This window comes from Lissotriton helveticus, chromosome 10 (assembly GCF_964261635.1).
Source record: "Lissotriton helveticus chromosome 10, aLisHel1.1, whole genome shotgun sequence".
In the NCBI taxonomy this organism is placed as follows: domain Eukaryota; kingdom Metazoa; phylum Chordata; class Amphibia; order Caudata; family Salamandridae; genus Lissotriton; species Lissotriton helveticus.
Window position 1 is genome coordinate 63,813,518 of NC_136071.1, and position 26,273 is coordinate 63,839,790.

Sequence of the window (26,273 nt, forward strand, 5' to 3'; positions counted from 1 at the left end):
CTGAAAACATCCCAGTGTGTATTCTCTGTATATTTCTCTGAGAACAATGAGCATGAGTGACTGAGCAGAAGGGTTCTAGATCTGTTGGGCTGTGCTGTGCCCCTTCACATCGCACCGCGGTGCTCTGTGATTCCGACACTACCCCTCTGTGTACCCCACTCAGGACCCGTAACTTAAACTTGATGGACACCCTGGGCTGTTGCTGTTGTTTGAATCTAAGGCCATTGTTGTAGTTGGGGGCACCCATTGACCATATGTGCCGCACTGCAATTGAGCTTAACATTGACTTTCTCCCCCGCCTCGTACCATAGGACACTGCACCTTTCAGTGTCATCACACTCTGGGAAATGTTGATAGAAGCCTTTGACCCCAACAGGGTGAGTTCTTGCCTTCTCAGCTGCTTTGTCACACTGATACTACGCCCACCCACGGTTGATATGTTGAGGTCATGAAGTCAGGCGGCGTTGGCGACCGGTGCCATGTAGATGTTCAACAATGTTGGTCTGAGGGATGAGCCCTGCGGTACGCCACAGATGATATCGGTGGCTTCGGAGCAGAATGGGGGGTGCCGGACGCTCTGGGTTCTGCCGGAGAGGAAGGAGGTAGTCCAGTCCAGAGCCTTGTCTCAGATCCCAGCGTCGTGGAGGCGTATGGTGCAGTGGCAGACAGTGTCGAAGGAGGCTGACAGGTCCAGGAGGATGAGGGCAGCGGCTTCGCCATTGTCCAGCAGGGCCCTGATGTCATCAGTCACGGCGATGAGGGCAGTTTCGGTGCTGTGGTTTCTGCAGAACCCGAACTAGGACAGGTCCAGGATGGTGTTCTCCTCCAGGTAGCGGGTCAGTTGTCTGTTGAAGGTCTTTTCAATGACTTTCGCCGGAAATGGGAGCAGGGAGATGGGTCGGAAGTTCTTGAGGGCCTTAGGGTCAGCCTTGGGTTTTTGGAGTAAGGCGTTGATCTTGGCGTGCTTCCAGCTCTCCGGGAAGGTCACTGTCTCGAAGGAGATGTTGATGGTTTTCCGGAGATGGGATGCGATGGTGGTGCTGGCTATGTTGAAGATGTGGTGGGCATGGGTCTGACGGAGATCCGGAGTGGATGGTGTTCATGATTTTGATGGTGTCGTCGTTGCTTATATTGGTCCAGGAAAGCAGGGGATCGGTGCGGATGGTGGCTGTGGTGTCGGAGGCCTCTGTGGCTGTCGGGGAAGTCGTGACGTTGAAGCTGTCGTGGATGTCTGCGATCTTGCGATGGAAGAAGGTGGCGAGGGAGTCGCACAGGTCTTGTGAGGTTGGAATGTCATTGGTGTTGGAGCTGGGGTTGGAGAGTTCCTTCACGATTTCGAAGAGCTCTTTGCTGTTATGTGCATTGTCGTCTAGACGGTCTTCGAAGGAGACCCTTTTGGCAGATCTGATGAGCTGATGGTGTCTGCAGGTGGCGTTCTTGTGGGCTGCGTAGTAGTCCGGTGTCAGTTCACCATGCCATTTCTTCTCTAGTTTTCTGAAAGTTTGCTTGGAGACCTGGAAGTCCTCAGTGAATCAGTTGGCTTTCTTGCTGGTGTGTCTGTTGGAGGGATTCTTGATCGGGCAAGGGTGTTGGCACAGTCATTGATCCACTGTCTGAGGTTGCAGGCGGCTGTGTTGGGGTCGGTGGGGTCGGCGGGTGGGCTCTGGGCAAGGGTGGTGGTTAACTGGTCATCGGTGACTTTGCTCCAGCAGCGGCGAGGGATCTGTTGGGTGCGGTATGCGTGGTGGGTTTCCGGAAGGTGAAGTGGATGCAGCGATGGTCGGTCCAATGGAGTTCAGTGGTATGCCTGAAGGAGACGTGGGATTTTGCGAAGAAGATGCGGACAAGCGTGTGGCCGGCAGAATGGGTGGGTGTTGTGACCAGCTGTCTGAGTACGAGGTTGGCGATCAAGGTGGTGGAGTTGGTGTTGTTGTTGTTCTTGAGGAGGAAGTTCATGTCCCCGAGGAGGATGTAGTCTGTGGAGACGAGGGCGTGCATACTGATGAAGTCGGTAATAGAGTCGCTGAACTGTGGCTGGGGTCTGGGGGGGTCTGTAGACTGCAGGTGTTTGGCGGTGCTGAGGGTGTCGTCAGTATTGGTCGAGACTCTGAGGGTGTTCCTGTGGACGGTGGCGATTACTCCTCCTGTTCCGTCGGTGAGGTCCCTGCGGGTGATCTTGTAGCCATCCGGGATAGCTATGGCGATGACAGGTGCCGAGGAGGGGTTCATCCAGGTCTCCATCAGGAAGGCGACATCAGTGGAGGATGTGTCGAGCAGGTCCCAGAGTTCAACGGCGCATTTGCGGGCGGAGCAGGTGTTGAGAAGGATGCATCCGAGGTGGGTGTGTTCCTTCACGGGCGGTGGCTTGGCGGATCGGATGCTGGTAAAGCTGCAGTTCCGGCAGGTGAAGGGTCCTTGGTGCCCTTCGGGGCGGCCAGGAAGCAGGTGTGTGATCGTCCGGTGTTGAGTGCATGGAGGGTACTAGCATCGTAGCGGTGTCTGGTGTCATGGCGTTCGTGGGGGCCAGGGGTTCGGGGCGCGGTACAGGCACGAATGGGCGCAGACGGGCTTGCCTTAGGCATGCCTTTGGCACACCAATGGTGCGCCCGCTTTGCCCACTGCGCGTGGCCGCACAGTGGCCGCCATAAGAAAGAGGAGGTGGGACGGAGGATCAGCAGGGAGGTGGAAGCAGACGAATGGGCAAGCGGGGGTGGGCAGGAGGGAGCGAAGCGGCGGGAAAAAACGGGGTGAGGAACGGCGAGGGTACACAAGGTAAAAACGGGCACAGGGCACAGAAATGGCACAAGAGGAGAAAAGGAGGAGTGAAAAAGGAAATACAACAAAATGCAACACAATTACACTAAGGCGATGTGTAGCAAGCGGGGGGGCGGGATGCAGGGGACGCAGCGGTGGGAGAACCACGAGAGGAACCGCGAGAATGCAGAAAACTGCACAGGGCACAGAAATAGCACAGGAGGAATGAAAAAGAGAACAAAATAACAATACAACAAAGTGCAATACAAAAACACTAAGCAACCTACAGCCTACCACTGGCACCAGGGATGAGGCGCAGGTGGTAGCCTGCGGGTGGAGGAGGGCCTCAAACTCACGTCACGGCAGCAGCAGCGAGCTGGGGGACACGGGTGAACAGGTGGTGCTTTTGTCGCATGTATATGTTATCATGTGTACACTGTTTCTTTCTAAAACTAGCTTGTTAAATAGGAAGGACCCTTTCCTCTTTTGACCCACTCAGTGAGATGTTCCAAGTTACTCCTAGCAAATATTTTCCCTACCGCATCCAGCAAGGCTATTTAGCAATAGTTCTGGGGAGATGTCTTGGGGACTTGTTATGTAGAGAAATTAGAGTGCTTCAAAACCGGCACGTGGTGACCACATACTGATAACAGTCAGCAAAAAGGGGATTAAGATAAATGGCCCTCAAGGTCACTATCACACACATTTTCATATTATAATTTCTTTGTAAATTGGTCTACTTTCTTCCCCTGAATGAGAGACAACTAGTAATTCAGGTTCTCATTCATTAATCATTAATGCTAAGGGCCCCATTAGGATGGCGGGCGGACTTTGCCCGCCCGCCATCCTCACGGTACTAGGGACCGGTCGCCATGAGGGCGGGGGTCCCGTTGGCAGCATTAGGATGCGCCTGCCACAGTGGCGGGCGCATCCTGTATTCCCATCATTGTGGCGGGCGGTGCACTCTGCACCGCCCGCCACAATGCTGAAAATGCTTTGCAGCATTTGCATGACGAAAGCGGCAGGCACCGCGCGGTGCCTGCCGCTTTCATTATGCAAATGCAGGGGGGTACCATAGGTACCCCCCTGTGTGCACCCCTCTACTGTGCTGCACTCTGGGGGCCCGCAGGGGGCCCCCAGAGTGAAGTCCGCCTGCCTTTCCGTGGCGGCATTGCCGCCACGGAAAGGCATTGTCAGATTCCTATTCTAATATGGCTGGCGGTGTCTGATAGACACCGCCACCATGTTATCACTTATCCGCCCCGGCCGCCAGGCGACCGGGGCAGTAAACAGGCGGGCGGTGTTTCCCACCGCTGCGGTCCCCTCCGCCATCGTAATATGGCGGGGGGGAATGCAGGGAAGGATGTCGGGCGGATTGCCTCCGCCAGGGTGGCGGTGGCCACCGCCACTCAGGCGGAGGCAATCCGCCCGACATCCTAATGGGGCCCTTAGTCTTGTGTAATTTCCTATATCATGAATCAACATCTGTACCAAGTGCAAAACTCACCATTCTGCCTTATTCTAGGGTTTCCCGCTGGGTCTTTGACCACTTACCATTTCAATTTTCTTTTCTTTCTTCCTGTGACCGAATCAATTCTTTGCAAGGCTCTATGTATTAGTCTTTACTCCAATCATAGCAGTGTTGCTCTTTACATGCAGGGTTATGTTTGATGCTACAGACCAGGCAGATCTCTCTGGTCCTGTAACTACTTTCTCCTGCAGGGCCTTTACTTTTCAATTGTTGGAGTAGCAGGCACTCATTTTCTTGCCTAGGCTAAATACTGGAACATATTTCTCTCAATATGTGGTCAATCACTAACTACCTTTTTTCTGTCACCAACTAAAATCCTTTGTGTTCAGGTTGACAGTAGCTTAAACCTTGCAGGAACCATTTACAATTATCACCCTAAGTGCCAGGACACCTCTTAGAAAGACTGATTTCTACAATGGAAGTGAGGATTGGGTTTTGGTTTCCCATAACTGGTCACCATTTTCTTGAAAGATGAAATGCACTGAACATTCACAATTTGCTGCTGATTGGTTTGTTTGATATATTACATGAATTAAGTGTCATTTGCACATTTAGAAATTGCATCAGAGAAATTGCAACATTTTGTCGGATAGGGACATAGAAAACAATCTAAATAAAAATAGTACATCAGGGAGACACACAACCAGTTATAATAAATTACCAACGTGTTTCAGACAACAACAAATCGCTGTAAATATATGTTTCTCTACATAAAGATTGCATTATACTTTAAGTAATGTCTCCTTTTTATTTCTCCTCCTTTTCAAACTCTTTCCGTCCCTCTTTCCTTCTTCTTTTTTCCTTCTTTGTCTCCTTCTTCCTTCCTTTTAGTCTATCTCTCATCCCCTTATTCATCTTTTATTTCTTACCCAAATGGCAAGTGTTCCTTCCTCCCGGTCACATTCTTTTTGATTCAGGTCCTTTATAGCGTTCATAGCTACTTACACAGCTAAAGACTCTTTGTCATCCAGCCTATTGGAATGTTAAAGTTGATTAAAGCTGTACAGAATAAAAACCATTTATTAAGTACAATAACCCTCATGAAAATGTCGTATATATGTTTTTATTAATGAGAACCTTGCTTTTCTTTTAACAGATCAGCTATGGTGCTGCACTTCCAATCCTCAGCGACAAAGTGCAGTTCCCAGCTTTCCTACGCACAGTGACCAGCCTCTCAATTCAGCCCCATGCATTGGTGCAGTTATTGCTCTATTTTGGTTGGACATGGATTGGAATCCTGACCTCTAATAATGACCTTGGCCTCCAAGGCAGTCAAGTGCTAAGGGATGAGGCAGCAAGGAATGGGATCTGTGTTGAATTCTTTGAGATTCTTCCCACACAAATCACTCAGGCTTCCTTATCCCACATCATTGCTATCGTGGAAAGATCCACTGTTAATGTTATTGTGTGCCACACCTATGTAATGCAAATCATGCCAATTCTAAAAGAGATATCTAAGCGACAGATATATAGCAAAATATGGACTGGGGTTACAATGTGGGTTCCTTCTCCAGTTTTTTCAGAGAGAGACTTATGGATTACTTTGAATGGCACATTGGGGTTTGCTTTGCAGAGTGGGGGCATCCCTGGATTTACAGAGTACCTCCTCAATAAACAACCACTAAAAGACACTGAAGATATTTTTCTAATGAGTGCATGGGAGGACTTTTTCAGTTGCAAATGGCTACCTATATTAAATGGGAACATGACAGAAAGTAAGGAGATCTGCTCTGGAACAGAAAAGATACAGTCTCTAGATACTTCAGTTTTTGATGTACATGATTTCAGGTTCGCCTATTGTGCACATGTTGCTGTCTATGTGTTGGCCCAAGCACTGCATGATCTGCTTCACTGCAAACCACAAGAAGGTCCCTTCGCTAACATGTCATGTGCAGATCCTGTGAATTTCCAACCATGGCAGGTGAGTCACCCATGTGTTGTGTGGATGGGACTTTGTTTTTTTATCAGCCAATGCATATTGTGCCTCAATTACCTCTCAGTTATTTCATTACTTTAAAAAAAAATCTTCTTCCTAGAACTTAAATGATGATGAATTTAGCCCACCTCCTCAGACCATCTGCTGTCCAACCCACCCAAAGGTTAAGCATATGGCACGCTCCTTCCCTGTAAAGGTTGTGCTTTAAGAGCACCATATACGCTAAGTGTCCTGTGCTTAATTTCCAAAGATTCATCAAACAAAGCCATATGTGCATGTGTTTTTAGGAACCTGAAAGAGGAATACGCAACTAGAGGAATGATATCATTGATAGGTGATAAAGGAATAGCCAGTTTGTCAGAAAACTTTATTTGGTCACTATGACAATAAAAGTGCAATGCATACAGTACAGAGATTAGTATTATGTGCATGGCAGTAGTTCATTGTAAACATAGCTCCAGCTGACATATTAAAAAGGTGCCCACTACGCGGACTGCTTTGGTCCCCGAACTTGGAAGATTGTATTTCCCTTTACGTCAATGTTATCCTGTTGTACCTTGCTTCCCCTAAGAAATCCCTGATTGTGGTTCTTGACATCCTGGCCATATTTGCCAGATACTCTGGATTCAATATCAATTGGCAGAAATTCCTACTCTATGCCCTTTGGGGAGACCCGCCCCTGCCACCACGAAATTGCCCAATACAAACCACCACAGGATACCTGGAAAAAAGTGCCCACTAGATGTAGAAATTAAAACTGGGGTTAAATATTAGAGGATAAAAGACATAGTGGTTACAATTCCTGTAAGATGTGTCATAATTTGGGCCTGGGAATGAGGTTGAAAAGCGACTTTAAGTCAATGAATACAATATAGAGACTGCCTTGCTCTATGTTCACTGTTTTCCAGGCCAGTAAAGAGAATCGAAAGACTTGATCAATGGTACTGACTTTCCGTCTGAATTCGGCTTGGAAGGGGGATAGACTATTGTTCTCCTCCATCCATGCTGTGATCTTAGTAAGAAGGGCATGGGAGCAGACTTTCTGACTACCATCGATCAGGCAGATCGGCTTGTAATTAGATGGCAGTGAACGATCTCCCTTTTTGAAGACAGGAATTTCCTCAGCTCTCTTCTATGATGGCGGTATTGGGGCCACTGCAGCTATTCCATTTGCTTCTGGGCCCAAATGTAATTGAACCAGTTGTCAATATCGCTGAGTACGACATCACTGGGTACCCCATCGGGGTCCAGGCTTTATTCCTGACTATGGAATTTATACTTTGGGTGATATCAGTTAAGAAAAACAGATCCTTGGACTGTGTACTGATGTAGTTGATGGTGAAACCTTCTATTGCCATCTCTCCTGATCCAGTATATAGTGGCAAATTTTTTTTGAACCAAACGTCTATGACAATGTTGTTGATGGGTGGCCATGGCCTTTCAGCATCTCCCCTGGTGACTAGCAGACAGAACTGTTGAGAGTCTTTTCTCTGACAGGCGTCATAAATCTGGAGCCAGGTGTTCTCGACCCATTCCCTTTTTGCTTTTGTCTGAAGTATTTTGTAGGATCTCCTTGCCACTCTTAAGTCCGCTACATTGCTCATTCTAATCACAACAGCCATTTCTGACCGTAGTTTCTTGTATTCATGGTTAAACCAGGAGGATTGTGGGCTGGCAGAAGATACCTTTTGCTAGGACAGATTTGGCATTATAAAGAAGGTTCCTTGCGGTTCAAAAAGAAGTGTTTGGGTATCCGTGATCTTTGCAGACTCCTCCCGCTGCTCAAGTAGGCTGTGTAGCTGGCCAGTGGTCTCTAGGAGAATATGCTTCATATCTTCAAACTTGGTGGTATCAATTGCTACTTGTGCCAATTTGAGTCGCCTGTTGTCATTTGTGGGGCATATCTCCTTAGTTAAGAGTGGTGTATCGGAGATGCTACATTTTTTTTCCCAAGGTGATGCCATGTCAATCTCTGAACGATTATGATCACTGTCTGTGGTCATCCCGACTACCATATCCTTCACTCCTTGCCACAATCTGACATTTAGCAATATATAGTTGATGCAGCTCATATTTGTAGTTCTATTGAAGGTTTTAGCCCCCCTCTTATTGGACTTGGTGTGTCCATTAAACTGCCTATAGCCCATACTCAAGGGTCATGGCATGGAGCTGCAAGGCTGCTCGCGTCCATTTTTTGATTGGTGGAAGATCAAGAGGGGGAAAGAGCCACAGCTCATCCACTTGGTCAATGCTAGTGACGTCTTCTACTGGTAGGGGTTTTAAAGGTGACATTAAAGTCTCCTGCTATTATTAGTGGTGATTGGTACACTCTCTCCTCAAGGCAATCGTCTAGCGCTTGGAGAGTTGGAGTGCTGCAGCCCATCTTGGTGTGTCGAGCATAGACTTTGAAGAGGTCCAACACCATACCATTCCTACCCCTGAAGCCAAAAACGCTCGAAAGTTGGGGCTTTTGGTCTCAAGCTCTCTGAAGATACATTGAAGGTCGGTTTTATTCCAAATCATCAACCCCCAGTCAGATGTCCTGGTCCACAGTGACCGCTGGGCAGGAAAGCATTACATATCCAGGGATGAAAACAGGAGCGGTAATATCTATATCCCTATTTCACTATGCTTTTTTATTCCTATCCACTGGGGATTCCAGAATAAAGTTTTTCGCCAACCAGGACATAGTTTTAAACACTTTTTCCTTTGCATTCTGCCCCTTACCCTGCCCACATAGGAAGTAGTACTATAGATGCTGTAGAACTCCCATGCTCCTTTCTTACGGGAGAGTCGACCTTGTGACCCCAGTGTGCGGAGGGAACCCTATGATGAAGCATGTTAACCAAGGCTGAGTGAGGGTTCTCGTCTGATTGCAAGCAGTACTCCTCATTTCCCTTTGTATATTTTTACCCCATCCCGCGCATCCGAAGAACAACCACTGGCGGGAGATCATTCTCCCACCTCGCCGCCAAGACCTGGAATACACTCCCACTGAGCCTACGACAGACCCAAGACCTGCTGACCTTCAGGAGACTTCTCAAGACCTGGCTGTTCGATCAGTAGAGGCCCCCCCTCCCCTCCCCAGTGCCTTGAGACCCTCACGGGTATGTAGCGCGCTCTATAAATGGTTGATTGATTGATTGATTGATAGTGTGAGTTGATTCGGTTTGGAGCAGTACAGTTGACGTCGAGTGAATAATGCTCCCTTCAGCCCCCCCCCCCTTGTGTGAGACAAGTAAAGGAATAGCATCCTCATTATCATCTGCATCTTGTCTGCCCCTATTCAGTCATGAAGTGTAGCAAGCAAGTGGACTTAGCATTTTTAATGGGGATACAGTATAGTCATGATGTTGTGGATGAATGCTTTATCCCAGTTCTTAGTCTCATATATGATCAAATTCTTCACAGCACAGTGCATAACAAATTTGAAGGTCAATGACTCATCAATTTGAAGACAAAGGCACCCACTGCTGCTAAGGTACTGTACTGGAAAGGAGACACCCAGCTTCACTTTGACCTATGACGAAAGCCATACAATTTTCCTTTTTTTATATACGTCTGGGGTCAGAAATCAAGATCAACTCTGTCCTCCTCTTCTTCCTCCTCTTCCTCTTTCTTATCAATCTGTCTATATCATCTACCTTCATCATGTCTAACAAAATAGGAGGCTAAAATGAAATTGCGAAAAAAATGGAAGGGAAAGCGGTACATGCCACCTATTCTTGCCCTAGTTTCCAATCACTCTGTCATCAAACAATTCTATCAGGGTTTTGTTTATCAATCCTTAGGCAGACACTTCTGTGAAACAAAGGATCTTCTTCATTCCCAACCTGCTTTCTCACAGTAGAAGGAGAATTCCACCATTTCCTTTAGTGCTTCTGGCATACGAGACTGCTCAGTGTTTCCAAACTTTCTTACACACACTGACCAAGTAAGAAAACTGCAAGTTCCCAGTTTGGGGCTGGCTCTTTCCAAAGTAGTACTCAAGTCCTCACCAATACAAAGTCATGTGCATAGGAATTTCAAATGTACATGCAGGCACCACCCAATGTAACCAGCCACAATATATTTGTAACTCAATGGATGCAGGATCAAAGTTATAGTATCCTCAGAGGAGGCATGTAGCCCATGTATGGAGAGCTGAATAGGACAGCAAGGGTAGCCATGCATTACCACGATGTGTGAGACTCCTTACACTGAAACCATTGGAAACTGTAAAAAGCATACTGCCTACTTCACTATGCAGCATAATTTTAAATCCACTCCCCAAATAATCCACTGATGAAGAAGCATCTCTGTGGGACCGTAGCAACAGCAAAACCCATCAGCTCTGTGAACAGCAAAAGCAGTGAAACTCATGTACCTTTCCCATTTTGCAGTGAGGAGCACATTTCCAGAACCTATACAATAAGCCCATTAGCACCTCCATGCCAAGGACATGATTAAACTATAAAAGTAAGTTTCCCGATCCCCATGGACAATGAGGATTGGTTGCAAGCAGTCAGATACAGCAGGAAGGTAGAATGGGGGAGGCCACATATGGCAATCGCTCCTTTAAGGGAGGTGAGATGCTTGACTGTATCTCTGGATGAGGGGTCTTCTCATAACAACAGAAGGGGTGAGAAAGGAAAATAATAAGTGAGCTCAAAATATGTTGATAAAATCAAAGCCGACATGCACTTACAATTGCTGATATTTCAGTGAATTTCAATTTCATACCACAGTAAAAATACATATACTATAGTATCACTCCATGACATTCCACTGTCCTCAAATATTGCTTTAATTTTATGTTATATCAATATCTTCATATACAATTCTGACATTGTATGCTATGTTTTTTGTTCAGATGTTGCACTATGTGAAGAATGTCTACATCAGAACCCCTGCTGGTAATGAGTTCTTCTTTGATTCCAATGGAGACTCACAGCCATTCCTGGAATTATTAAATTGGCACATGAACTCCAATGACACCAGCAGATTTGTGAAAGTGGGGACCTTTGATGCCACTTCTAATCCAGCCCTTAAATTGGAGAGTCATAAGAACTCCATCGTATGGGGCAGAAAACTGACTCAGGTGAGCATAATTCTGCATGAAGATCAGGAACACTTTCCAGATGCATCTCTCTAGGTCACACGTTACAATTAAGGTTACTTTGCTATAATTTGAAACCCCTGATTTGGCTCGAAAGGTGTTGGGATTGAGGTATCAAAATCTCCTCTTTTCAGGATAAGGGCTGTCCATCTTTACTTGCATCTGAGGCATATAGTCCAACTACTTGAAATATCTACATGAGGTCTCTGCATTTGCAATCATCACTTAGAAAAGATCACAATTTAGGAGTAGCAGGGAATGAGAGAGTAACAAAAACAATTATACAAGATAACCAGTCAGAAAAGAAGACTTCAAATCACTCTGTATATTCTATCTTGAGGAACTAGGAATATTATCCAACAAAACCACACAAGTTTAGTCACGGGGACCAATGACTCAGCAAAGCCATGTAGCCTATCTGCTAAAATAAACTGACTGATCATGGCTCCCTATCAGCCTGAAGATTGGAAATTATGCTTGATTAGGGCTGATAAGGGGGCCCTTCCTATAAAAAAAACAATCCTGGCTACAACACAGGCAATCTTGCACCATAGTGCATGGGTCTCTGTATTGGTGCTAGGCTACCGAAATGGTGTCAGCACAGGGGGAAAGGACAGGCATGCACTGTATTAGATAAATACAATGCATTCCTGCCCTTTCACTTTGATGAAGGGCAGCGCAGCAAGGTGACTTGCTGATCAGCCCTATGCCAAAATACCACTAATGATGCCCATGATTTGGCTAACATCATTATGTCTGACTCAAATTCAGAAAATTTGAAATGGTTGCAATAAATCCTGGAAAAAATGCACAGCTCTGTTGGAGGAGTGTTCATTACTAGGACCAATGCAATACCAACTTGGGAGTTATGGTGCATGGTGCTTCTGGATCAGTATCACAGAATATAAGACAGTCGCATACCACATCACAGATAATGGCAAACAATTATGCATGTTGAAGAAAGAGCTGAATAGAGAGCACCATCAATTGAAAAAACAACTACTCCGATGATTTAATAAACTGGAATCCACTAAAACTCTGCGGTCAAGCACTAACCCACATTCTATATGCTGGTAATCTAATTTTAATGAGCCAGAACCCAGTAGGCCTGCAATGTCTTTTAGATGAACTTTCAGGCTTGAAGTCATGGAACAAACTGGAAATCAATCCTAAGAAAAACAAAAGTGTGCTCCTCTCAAAGAAAAAGGACAAATGGTTCATCAATGGTACACGGCTTTCCCTGTGAGACACAATATAAATACTTTGGGGTAACATTTGGCAGAAGGGGGTCCTTTAAGCCGCACATGGAAGAAATGAAGCACAAGTCTGTTGCCCTGACGGCAGGATTTATGACACACCACGGTCCAGTGATGGGGCCACTACAGAAGTCAATGTCTGCCAAATTCCTTCCATCGATCACCTATGGCTGTGAATTTATTCTGGATAGAGCCACTAGGCAGTTATACCTTCTACAGACAAAAGCACCCAGACCTTTATGTCGACTACTGTACTAGAAATCACAGACTCAAGACCAATTGGAATCTGGAGCTAACCAAGCAAACCTGGGCAGCCAGAAGCTCCTATCTTAAGATATGCTATAAATTCAGGTTTGCAGATAAAAACGTGTTGGCATTCTGAGTTTGTCACAAACTAAACCAGTTGAACCCCAGGTCTTCCTATTGCCGGGCCCTGCAAGATACACTCCTGCACTACAAATTTCCAGCTTCAGTCACCCTCCCTGTTCAAGAAACAAATTAACATCAAATCTCTCTCTGCAAGAGGACAAAGCAGCTTTAAGAAGGAGAGCCCAAGCACGGCAGGTCACTCCCACAGAGGTCTCAAGTCACAGCCCTGTTTTGATCAAGGGTACTCATCCCCCATAAAGCTCTAGTGTACGTGCCTTAGGTTAGGAGTCCATCCAACTCTAGATGCAAACCCCCCTTGGAAACAACCATTTGCGATGCAATAGGTCTCGCGTTTGTGAAAGTTTGAGCTATTAGCGTAGGTATTTATGTTATAAAAACCAAGACGTAAATGAAGGGCATTGTCAATTACAATGCCAATAGCTCAAACCCGCGTAAATGCGAGACTCAGTGCATTTAAAATGCTTATTATCTGCGACCTGCCTGATGGCTGCTGTCATTTACATAACATGTTACAGCAAACAAATGATGGATGGAATGCTGACAATGAAAACATTCTCCCCCAGTCAAAATATCTGGTTAAATCCATTGTTCTTTTGCCCACTACGCCACCCCAGATTGGACCCAGCCATACCGAACTGCCAGGCCAGGTCCTCTCTGGACCGTAAACAAGCATCCTGGGACCGGTTTCAGGGTATGTCAGCCTTCTTCAGCCAGGCTAGCTTTAATCCAGTGGCACAGTGAGCAAGGGACCCATGTCTGGGCATACTCATCCAACTTAGTGCGGAAAGTGTTACAGCAAACAAATGATGGGCGGAATGCTGACAATGCAAACATTCTCCCCCAGTCAAAAGATCTGGGTTAAATCCATTATTCTTTTGCCCACTATGCCACCCTAGTTTGGACCCAGCCATATGCATATCAGTCTTGACCCTGTGCCCCATAGGAACAGTCCAGACCTAACTGCCAGGCCAGGTCCTCCCTGGACTGGAAACAAGCATCCTGGGACCGGTTTCAGGGTATGTCACCCTTCTTCAGCCAGGCTGGCTTGAATCCAGTGGCACAGTGGCAGCCTCCACATCATGTGGCCCAGCACCGTGGCCCACCAGGTCGCACACTTGATTCTGGGTCTTGCTATCGCAATGGCCAAGAACATATCAGTGCGCAGGGCATCATCGTAGGTTGCACACCTGCTCAGCCCTTTAGGTGCCACTAACTCTGTGATCTGCGAGGCAACGCCACATGGTGGTAGGCCAGTGATGCCTGCTGACTCAGGCTTACACTGCGGACCAGCAAGGCACACAAATCTTTAGCAGTCTGGACCACCAGGACAGGGCATCATCGCAGGCTGCACACCCTCTCAGCACCTAAGGTGCCCCTACCTCAGGGCACCGAAAGTCACAGATCCTTGGCGGTGTGCCTGTGCTGGCTGCAGTGTACCCGGTGCGACCAAGTCTGTGACCCACAAATCATGGACCCTCTATGATTGAGTATCGAGGTGCGGTCACCATTAGGTAACCTCCGGCCCTGGGGAATGTGCTGTGGTAGAGTCCTAGGCCCTCATGCATAAATAAGAAACACAAGTACACACCCAGATAGAGAGTTGAAATGGCATCCAGCACGTGTGCCAGGGCCTTTTGATTGGCAGGGTCACATGTCCTGTGACGCGTGTGCTGGATGGGTGTGGTGTGGGTGTTTACCAGTTGTGAGGGAGGGGCTGTGCATTCTGACAATTAGACCTGTGATGAGCAGATCACTACAGGAAAGACTTGGGACATGTAGCGTTTCCCCCCCCCCCCCCCCCTTGTGAGCGTAAGTGGAGTTGACTGGCCTGGTGAATGCCAGTCCAGCGTAAGGGTGTGAACAATGACCCCGGGGCTCTGGGCGTGGTTCCATACTGTGCTGGACAAGGAAATAACTAATGTGTGTGTCCCTGTTGTAGTGCCGGAACCCCCTGGACCGCATTTGGCAATGTGTCACCCTCTGACCAAAGTCCAGTGCCATGAGCAACATGGACGTTAGGGGTAATCACTGCCCCTATATTCATCCCTACTTCCACACTTGAAAGTTCATAAACATGACACATCTGTGTAATAATGAATGTTTAAAGCACATTCCATGGAGTGTTGCAGCTGGAGCAGTACAGGGCCATGCAAACACCACATACCAATTAAGGCCCGTGGAGGGCCAGCCAGAGTCCTTCAGAGAATGATAAGTCCAAAGGAAGAGGAAGAGTTCAGTCCGCAGTCTGAGTGCTGTGTCATTGGCGATCAAACAGAATATGGCAGTCCGTTTCGAGGTCCGAGGTGAGTTTCACAGAGTGTATCGGGGGTTAGTGAAAGGTGATGATGCAGAGGGCAGAACCAAGCAGAAACCGGCCATATGGCAGAGATGAATGCTACAGTTTTCTTCTTACCAGGAAGTCAGATTCAGACGCATCTTTCTTCTCTGCTGTTTCATGTGCCTCACGTGTGGGTGGTGGTGTTCTGTCTCCAGCACTGTGTGGCAGTGATACCTAAGGGGCCGGAGATGGAATGTCTGCCACACTGTGTGGCACTGACACTTCAGGGGGAGTAGATGTGGATGTAGTGATAGCAGCAGCATGCATCAACGCCAGGCCTTGTGGCAGCAATGCCACGAGGATGGTCCTGAGGTCACTGAGGAACCCAGCTACCTCTCGCTGGTGTGCAGCTGTGGCAGCAGCTCTTTCCGCCTACGTCCGCTGCATTGTCTCCATTAACCTCCACATGTGTCCCAACTCCTGTGTGACATCGCTAGAGCCACTCTGACTGGACAGTTGTTCTAGTCTTTGAGTCAGGGCTCCAGCGATGTCCGCCATGGTCCATTGGAGAGCATGTAGCGGACTGTGGGTGTCTGTTAGGGACTGTGAGTGGTCCCTGATGGGACTTAAGCACCCACGTATGGCATCTAGTTTGGCTGCCATGCGGTAGAACCCCAGCCGCACCTGTTCCGCCAGATTCTCCTGGCACCCCAACACACTGCATTGGAAGGCCATGTGTTCTTCCTGAGGATCCTGGGAGGCAGCTGTGGTGGTGGGTGCTGCCTGCTGTGTGATCTGTGCAGGGGGTGGTCTCCTGGTAGCAGCTGGGCTGCCCTGCTCCTGGGGCTGGGCTGTGGAGGCTCTCCATGAGCTGTTGAAGGGCGTCAGAGTTGAAGCTGTGGTAGTCCTCTTCATCATCAGAGAAGAGAGGTTCGGGCTGCTCTGCAGGAGGTGTTGGTGTTCCCTCTGCAATGTGAACGAAGATGCAGTTTAACATTGTGTTCACATGTATCTTGTCACATTGTACATGTTTACATACAGACTGCATGACTGTGTACATTGTGGCTGTTTGTGAGGAGCTGCCTATTTGATGCGGGACAGTGGACATTTCGACAACAACACAGATGTGTGTTGGTACTTGTACATTATCAACTCACATTTCCCTGCAATGCCACATGTGATTGGGCAGTTTATAGACACATGCAGCACCACTTGTGTCCTGTGTTCTGTTGTGGGCGTGTTGCAGTTTGTACCACATTGTAGTCAATGTTGATGTGCTCTGCATGTTATGTGTGCGTGCTGCATTTTGTGTGAGTCGCCCCTGCAGCTATGAATTTGCTGCCCCTTCTCCCTTACATGTGGTGTGCCTTTGACTTCTGTGCTTGTGCAGTGCTGTGATATTGCTTACTTGGGTACATTGGTCTCCAGGTGGGAGTTGGGGGTCTGGGGCAATGTTTGTCTGCAGATGTGCTCTACTTAATTGTGCATGTGTGCCATTGTGCCCATCTCCCCCGTCCCTGGTCATTACTCACCCTGTTGCTGTTGTGTCTGGTCATGTTGAGCAGTGTCCGGTCCACCAACTCCTGCCACCGCCTCCCCACTGATGACTGTAGACACCATTTCCTCCATCTTGTCCAGGTCCTCCTGTGGCGCAGGACTGCCACCTCCAGTCTGCAGTGCAAACTTCCGTTTGTTGGCGAGTTTCAGCATGGTTTCGCGCTTGACATCATTCCAGCCCCTCTTGACCTCTTCCATTGTCTTCTTCAGAACTCTGACTGCATTCACCTTATCCACGATGGACTGCCATATTCAATGTTTTGTTGCCAAACACACAGTGGAGGTGACGGACAGTTATTGATTGTGTTCTACCACCTCCGTCATCAGGATCCTGTTTTTTTGTGGACTGAACCGCTTCTTCCTACTCTTGTTCTCCAGGCTGGTCATCCAGGGGGCTTGTGGGGTTCTGGTTGTCCTCTGTACTTGCTCTGGCAACATCCACTGTTTTTTCTACTTTTATGGTTATTTTTCCCTCCTGACGTGGGTGAATTGCAGGCCTGTTGCTGTTTTTTGCTGATTTTTGTATTGCGATTGACCTTATCGCAGCATTTTTTTCGTATTTTGCATTTTTGCGGCGTTGCATTGACTTTATTGCGGACATTTGACACTTTATCATGGGCTTATTGCATGGTACCACCGTGTTGTGAATACAATGTTAACACTGCGTTATTTTCCCGCAATAGACTGCGATAAGAAGAGTTGCATTAAGTTACTTTTGCGGTTATTATCACACGTTCTTCAGAATAACTCCCAGAGTGTTTTGTTAGTGCAGAGTCCTCAAGTTCTGATGACAACTTGTCACTAAAAGCTGTTTCAACCTTTTTTCCTCGGAATGAGTTAAAACAGAGGGATTGTCGTACAGTTAAGACCACCCTAGGGCCCGCAAATTATGTGCCACATAGGCCAGCCATATTAGGCTGCTTAAACTAAGTTCCTCCTTTACCCAGATCGAATTCCAGAGCTTTAGGGGACCAAGGCGTAGCTGGTCGGAGAGAAAGTTTAAACCTAATTCCTTGTGTACAAATTCATAGGGTATGCTCTAAGGGACCACAAAAGACCTCTCAAAAATCTATTATCAGCTGCTTGAAGAGGGGCGACTCGTCCATATCCCCATATTCCACTGCGAAAGCTCACTAGGGGGATGCACTTGGCCCTTTAAATATCTAGGACCGAATGAATATGATTGCATCCAAGCCGACAGGAAAAATCTTTAATGTGGAATGTCGCTCTGTTAAAAGACAAAACATTCTGTGTGATTAGTGTGTGCCAGTTAAGCTCTGAGTCTAATAAACCCCCCAGATACTTGAAGCTGTCTACCTGACTAATGTGTTGACCTTTTACTACGTATTTCATTGTTTTTGTATTTGGAGGGCCAAACTTTATGACATGTGACTTAGAGAAGTTCATCGTCAGGTCAAGACTACTCATAAAATCAATAAATGTTTGTACGTTTTTAGCTGTACGAGCAATTAAAACTGTATCATTCGCATAGAGAAAGATGGGTATTGGACGACCTCCTACTTTGGGGAGGTGAACACCGGATGCTGACTTGCCCTGCTCTATGTGGTTGATATAAAAGATAAATTAGAAAGGGGCTAATATACAGCCTTGTTGAACCACGTGGGGGAAGTTTAAAATGCTCAGTGTATTCCCCATTGGGGCCAAACCTGACACTGGCTGAAAAGTCACTGTGGTAGTCCCACACATTTTTTATTAGAACTGGGTCAACATCTATCTGTTCCATCATGGACCAAAGCTTAGAGTGGTTAACTTAATCAAAGGCAGAGCTAAGGTACATGAAGGCCAGAAGGACTGCCCCCTTCTCAGCCTTTGCATATTTACATGTTAATAAGTAAAGATTAAGTGTTCCGTCTATAGTCTTCCGGCCAGGGCGAAACCCTTATTGGAGGTCAGTTAAAAAGCCTCTCTCCTCGGCCCCATCAGCTAGTCGATTTAATAAAATCCAACCAATGATTCTCGCCTCAGGGAAATTGGCCTAAACCATGCTGAGTCTTACCTATTATTGATTGGGGCCAGTTTAGTGGGAGAGGGCTAGCAGCTGCAGCGTTTAAATGCAGTGTCAATAGCGGTGCCCATAGATCCATGCTGTTTTTAAAAAGGTCCCCTGGCACCCTGTCAGGCCCTGGTGCCTTATTTCAAGTTAATTGGGAGACAGCGGCTCTAACCTCAGATAGGTTAAAAATAATGTGATCTACTTTCTGGGGCTCATTTAATAATGCTGGCTCCTCATTTAAGCTATAAATGGCCATAAAATGGGCAAACCAGGCCTGAGAAGAAATTGCGCAGACTTGGGTGGGAAGACGGTCATTGCTAAAAAGAGGTGCATTAACGATGCTCCAAAAAGCAGAGCTATCACATTGCCTGCTGGCAGTTAATAGCTTATCCCAGGACTCCTCTTTGAGTTGAGCCTTGCGTTCCTTGCAAGCCGTTCCAAACGCAGCTCTGGCCAAATTGGCCTCTGCTTGCCAGTGTGGCTTTGCATGCAGAAGGTTCCAGAGGTCCTTATGGGTTTTGGAGCACCGACTTTGAAACCACTTTGCTACATGCAATCCCCAAGGTATAGCAGTTTTACAAAGCGCAGATTTACTCAACCTACAAATGATGAAGAAAGACAGCAAAATGCTATGAGGTGACTCATGTTCGGACAAACATGTAAGAAAATCGGTTTGAAACGAAGTGAACAGCTTGTGAGCAAAAACCGCTGGAACAATGGATGCCCACCTCACCCTTTGAGCCTGATCCATCAAGATAATGGTCTCTTTATATAGAGGAACTAATCCTAGTGATCTTTTGTCCCAGTAAAATTAGGCTATTAATGGGTTATGGTTACTCAGGTTATGGCTTAAGACCTTAAAATCTAAAAGTGCAGGGAAAAAGCAACTAGAAACAAAAGTATAATCGATAACCGTGCAGTGTCCTCCCCCCTTTAATGTGGGTATTCTCTCGTTTTGATTATCCTGATTACTATTCATTAAATTCATTAGATTGAACTCCGAGACAAGGCTTTTCGCGGAGTCACCTAGAAGAGTGTTTGAAATGTGCCTGGAATTCAAATGAGCCGTCAGGGTTCTTGGTCATTGTACACGAATGGCAGGGGTGCAAATTAAAATCCCAAGCAACCATGATAAGGGTAAAAGCTGGTTCTTAGTGGTAAAAATCATCAATAAGTGCTTTAAGACTGAAGATTACATCTGACTCGTTACAGGATGAAACTGATGGAGCGAGATTTAGAAATATATTTATTTCTGCTCGTAAAGTTAAACTTCCATAATAAATTATTAATATTAATAAAGTGTGCAGTGGAGATTACTAACCAACCTAGAGTAAAATTTGCATTTACATGAACACGTGTGAAAATAATATGTGTGTGCTCATAAACGTGCTCATTATGTTGCATTTTCATGTGTGTGAAAAATAATGAATTAATCCTGTCTATTGTCATGTCAAAACTAAATGCGGCTGTTTATTAATGGCATGTGCTTATTTCTGTGTGCTCATGTTTTATTTTCCTGTCTTAAATGTTGCACGAATCTGTTTGTTGCTTTATATGTTTATGCTAGGTAACATAAATTAATGGGTTAAAAATTAGTAAAGGTGGGTGGGTAACAGAACGAATTTTATTTCTTGCATTAATTATTCTTTTGTGTTTGTTTATACACTAGTTAACGAAAAAGAGGTTTGAGGCCTAGTGCGTCTAAATGAGCAGTTGGCAAAATTCTGCTCAGCGAAAGCAAGAGCCTGGTGTGGAAAAATCCTTGCCAAGTTTCTGAAAGAAGGAAATGCAAACGTGGTTGTACAAATGAACTGACTGTACTTTTGGTCAGTGTGGCCAAGGACAGGAACCGGCAGAAAGATTTTCAAGCTAAGGAAGTCGCAAATAAAATTATTAAATGTTGCAAACTGGAGGAAGCTTTGTGACTTGGAATATAGGACCATAGACTCTAAGAAAGAGTCAGAACTGGGCTCAAAAGAATGTGATGACATTATGGTCTGTCATTTGACAGCCAATGAGGACTCTGAATGGCAGAAAAAGTATTTAATTTTTCTTAGATTAAGCAAGTTAGAAAGGTATATAAACTGTCCCCCTGGGAGGGAAGTTGCTGCTGCTTGCTGTTTACCAGAAGGGCGTATCGTGCTGTTGGACTTTACTTGGAGCACGTAAGAATCCCTTTAGATTTAAATACTTTTTCCCTTTTTCTTTAATGGGCAAGTGTAGCTAGGGACTTAGGGTTTAAATAATGCCAAACTATTTTCCATTTTGAATTATGCTATTTGATTTAGCCTGAAACTGTCATTACCTTTTGCTAAAATTCTTAATAATAATGCTTGAAAAAAAGATTTCTAATGTACTTTCTTTGAATAAATAGTTAATAAATAATATCTTTGAAAACAAGCTTGTCTTGTTATTTCATGTGTTTAGGTTACCATTAGCAGATCTATTTGCCTCAGTGGCTTAATTAATCATAGAGTTTATAGGTTAGGATGAAGTCGTTATTCTGCAGATGTATATAAATGTATATCATTTTGTGAATAGGTTTATTAATTAGGTCACATGATTCAGTTGTTCAAAATATGTCATGTTAGTTTATGGGCCTTGTGAATGAATTATGATTAATGGTGAGTATTGTGGAGTTGGGTAGCGTAGCTTATGACACATTTTCTATAGGGGCGCTGGATCAATTAACTGGTAGCAGAGATACGGTTGCTATGGTAACCGACATGCTACATGGTAATTACATAGGATCGATGTTTAACATATGTTGAGTTTTGTTCAAGTGTTATGTGTAGTCGAAAGGTTTTTTCCTGCAGTGTGAAAAATCCTAGTTGTACCGGTACAGAATGGTGTGACATGAGTGAAGTTACACAGTGCATTTGATCTGTTTGAGAATAGTGGTATTAATATATCACTAGTCTTGTGGAAGTAAAACACGTGTTAGGGATATAGGCGTGTTAGAGAGAATGTATAGTGAGGATTGTCTATGAAATCGTAGCTTTGAGTATAGGGACAAAGGGCCCGTTCTAAAACTCACTGCGAAAAGAGTAATAGAATATATTCAAACTTGAGTGAAGGGTAAAGTAACGTCGTTTATTTTACTGGCGATTCAGGATTTCTATGGTGGGTTAAAGTCCTGCCAAGATTTCATGTATGTGTGGTTAGGGAAACTTTCCGTTTGAATGTGCATAAATGATTTTGTAATCCCGTTCTAGTCAAACTTTGAATTGCTACTTTATGTGCATTCAGAGGGAAACGAGTTCGTTATTACTTGTTTGAAGGGTAGAGTAAAGGTTTACTTTATCAACGAATGTATATTCTGTGAGAATAGCGTTGTCTATTCCACACAAAAGAATATTTGCATGATCGTAAAAACTGGCACTTTATTTTAGTGAAACAGACAAATGGTTTGTTCTTTTTGTCGTTGTTAATTGAAATTCAGTAAAAACTTGTTCTTAAAATGGCGCTGTGAAAAGTTTTTGTGAAGGAGGGGTGAGTTTTGAGAGTGAGACACGAGAAGCCGCAGCGACTGTATACGTCACACGGTCTGCGCTGTGATTGGCTAACATACGTCACAGCTAGAGCACTGATTGGCTCATGTGACTGAATCAAACTGTAAGCTGATTGGCTTTTCTAAAAAGCTCCATTCCTATTGGTTGTGCAAGGTGGTGACCTGACTTAACCCGATTGGTTTGTTGGTGTGTTTCGCGCACGGATTGGTTAATTTAGCGGAACAACCAGGAAATATTTACGATCATTTCCAATTAAGCGGATTTGATTAAAACATGAGTAATTATTACAAGAAAGAAGAGAAAAAGCTTACATGGCTTCAAAAATTGAAATTTTTTATTTCACCCGATAAGAAAATTGAAACGCAAGGTGGAAAATTACTTCATAAGTACAAAACACCTGCAGCTTATATGGAAGGTGAATATGGTTATCATACTTGTCTTTGGTTTGATGCTTGGATGCATTATACTAAAGACGATGGTGTTCTAGCTTGGCCGGAAGATGGTTCATTTAATATGAGAATTTTGAAAAACTTAAGAGAAAAAATGACAGCTCTTGTGCCGAAGTCTAGACCTACACAATTTGAGGCTTTAGTTGAATGGGAGGATGAGATGTTTCAACTTCAGCGGGAAGCAAATGACATGATAAGACCTCCAAATTCATCAAAATTTAAACATGAAACTCATGAAGATAGAATGCGTCGGTGGTGTGGTATATAAATAAATAATACCGGATCTATTTTTGGATGAATGAATGAATAACAGATAGCTCAAATAAATAAGAGTCAAGATTCGAGGTAGTAGGAGTTTCTGCAGGTTTATTACAGCATAAGGACAGGATCAGGACAACCTGCATAGGAACAGAGGTAACAGGGCCCAGCAGGACAACTGGGGCCCAGCAGCTGCCGGGGCTTGGTCTGGGATGAGCGCGCTAACTTTTAATAATAATACATTGACTTATATACATAGCGCAACACATAGCATTACATTGCAGTAGGCGTAACAGTGGGTGGAGCAGAAGGCGTGACGCGTAGCAGTCGCGAAAGATAACAGTAAAAAGAGGTGTAACTGGGAGTATACATAGACATGTGATGCAAACGTAACAGAATATGTCATGAATGGGCGGAAACATAGGAGGGGGCTACCTAAGGAGCCGGGACCTCTAACCTAATGGTGCGCGAAAACGGGCAATGACGTGTTACTAGGAGAAGCTGGGGGCTACGAACTCTGTGCTAGGAGCAGAGACTAGAGTCTGGAGGGTCGGAGCGACATGCACCTAAACCTTATCTAGTATCTGATGTTTAGGGAACATGTTGATATAAACTAGAAGTCATGAGGGGAAAGCTAACTTGACTCTAAGACTGGACCATGCATTATTCTACATGTAGTGCGTGATGAAGAATATTAAATGACCATTAAATACAGTATTTCTCTAACGTGGAGACGAGAAGGCTAGACAATGACGGAAACTATTGATGCAGTTCAGTAGCTTAGGAATGCAGAGAAGAAGGACTGAACTGATAGCTGGAACTATAACATACTCTTGGCAGACTCAGAGGCAGAGCCGGGCTGCACCGGGCATTGCGAGGCAGGAAGTAAGTGAAGGGTCGAGGATACAGGTGGGGGCTGTATCGCTCCTCAGCGAGGCTTTCAGGAGACAGGAGCTGAATCTGTGGTCCGGGCCCTGTTGAGGCCTGGAAACGGGGACTTTATAATGGAATAACGTGCACACTGAGAAACGTGGCAACATAACTTTACATAGGCCTGATATTCGTATTATTCACGAGGACTGGAAAATGACATATCAGAGGTGGACACAACTGTAATTGCGTCAGTAATCAGACATGGGGAATAACATATGCATATTGGTCATGCACACATAACATATGATGGATGAGGCGTAGGGACACAGAACATGGCAAAATTTACTTTTCCACATTCCCTCCTTGTCACTACGTTTCCATCAGGAAACATCAATTTTCATGATACCATCTATCATTTCATACAGTACCATTTGCTCGTCTCGAATTGTCTTGGAACGGGATTTAGAACGGGGCTTGGGACTAGGAATACAAGAGGTAGCACACATGCTGCAAATCGCAGGGCCACATTGTATACAGAGGCAGCAGCTAAATATGATTGCTACTGCAATACCCAAAAAGGACAGGACTTTCCATCCCCAGGCGGAAATTATATTCCAGAACCAACCTGACCATGTCCAGGTGCCTGGATCTTGGTGTAACAGATGGGCAATTTTATGGAGTCTGGTTATAGCTGAATAAACAGACGGCGCGTTATTTGGAATGAAAATACAGCAACTAGATCCGATGACTCTACAGGCCCCGCCCCTATCGGCCAGTATGACGTCAAGGACGAGACGATTTTGCAAAACGACAAATCTCATAGCAGATTGTTCTTCGGTTAGGTTACCTAGAGCAGAGGCAGTCTCATTTACTACAGCTTCAAGGGTTCTTGTTAACCTACGGATCAGTTTACTATTCTGGACAGGTCCTACAAAGAAGAAGAAACCTTTATTGAAATCTGTATACTGTTCTAGAGTAGTTTCAGTATAATCGACAATTGGGGACTCCCTTCTATGTCTAATGTGTACTAGATGTGTGTTTCTGTGATAATCAGATGGGGCTAGGAAAACAGGTGGCAGTAGGAAGGCAATGTAACAGGTTCCCTCCCAATCGAGGGGCAGACGGACATATGCGGTCTGACCACAAATAAAATAAGAGTGACGTGAAGCTTTGAAAACAGATTTCCCACTGTCACTATACTGGATAACAGTAGTACATTCACTATGACCTACATGTACGGAACCATAACTACGGACACATAATTCGCCTTTGACAGGTAGTACTGAAATAGCAGGTAAGTCTGGAGTAGTATCAGACTGAACATTCAGGACCATGAAATTCGACGAATAATTACCTAAATTATATACTTCATTTTCTAGATCTAAACCTGTTCTGTGGGGGAAACCTTTCTTGTCTGGAAAACATGTACTGTTAAGAAAAGACATATCTGTTGAGGATGACGTTAACGTGGACCATGCTCCACACGAACCATTGTGTGAGAATGGATAAGGAAAGAGTGGCAGAACTCCTTTCGGTGTCTGGAAAGGGGGGAGTCGACCACACACCCAACAATTAGTGGCATTGCTGGTCTGGTGTGAGTAATGTAACATACGGATAAATGAGTTGTTGCGCATAGCGAGGCGGTAAGAGAGTTCATGAGGAGGCAGATTACTAAACGTGTGCTCTACTGTAGCATTAGCAGACATATTTACATGAGGAACTGGAAAATACAGATAGAACGCATAGCTGGTGCAGGAAATCATTATGCTGATGAATAATATGAAACTCAGAAAAACGATACATCTGATTGAACTTTGACTGACTCTCTCACTATGGGGGTCTATTTTATACATGTCAGAAACAGTCTAACCGTTTCACCTAGGGGAGGACTTATACAATCAAACTGACTGACTTATTTTACTAGACCTGAGCTTTAACTTATACTCCTGCTGCGGAGTTTTCTCTACCAAGGGAGGGGTTGTAATAATGTCTTGTGCGGGACAGTCCTTTAAAACAATGTCTTGACAGTCTTTCGAATCTTGGGAATCCTTGGAAATGTTTTTAGAAGCTGGTTTCAGTCCTTTAAAAAGTTTAACATGGGACAGGTGGATCCATCCTTTTCTGCCTTCCAACTTGACGGCTGTACGGGTGGTGAGGAGGACCTGACGTGGCTCCTTCCAACGTGGTTCCAGCGGACTTGATCTGTCAAAATTTCTGATCATCACCAAGGAGCCTGGAACGATCTCGTGCGGTGCCACCTCGGTATTGTCTGGAAATGCGGCAGCAACCTGTGAACGACATGAGTTGAGGGCAGACATCAAGGAAGCTAGGTAATCTGTCAGCATATTACATGAAACATCGGTAATA

At 45.3% G+C, this 26,273-nt stretch overlaps 1 protein-coding gene across 1 annotated transcript in view; it reads left to right on the forward strand.

The window, feature by feature from the left end:
- The window catches only part of LOC144783911 (vomeronasal type-2 receptor 26-like), a 205,231-nt gene that overhangs the window by 94,070 nt on the left and 84,888 nt on the right, over positions 1 to 26,273 (forward strand). Inside the window, exons 4-5 of the mRNA XM_078662650.1 lie at positions 5,382 to 6,206; positions 11,074 to 11,301. Coding sequence (XP_078518776.1) covers positions 5,382 to 6,206; positions 11,074 to 11,301 — 1,053 coding nt within the window. The remainder of the gene's footprint in view (positions 1 to 5,381; positions 6,207 to 11,073; positions 11,302 to 26,273) is intronic.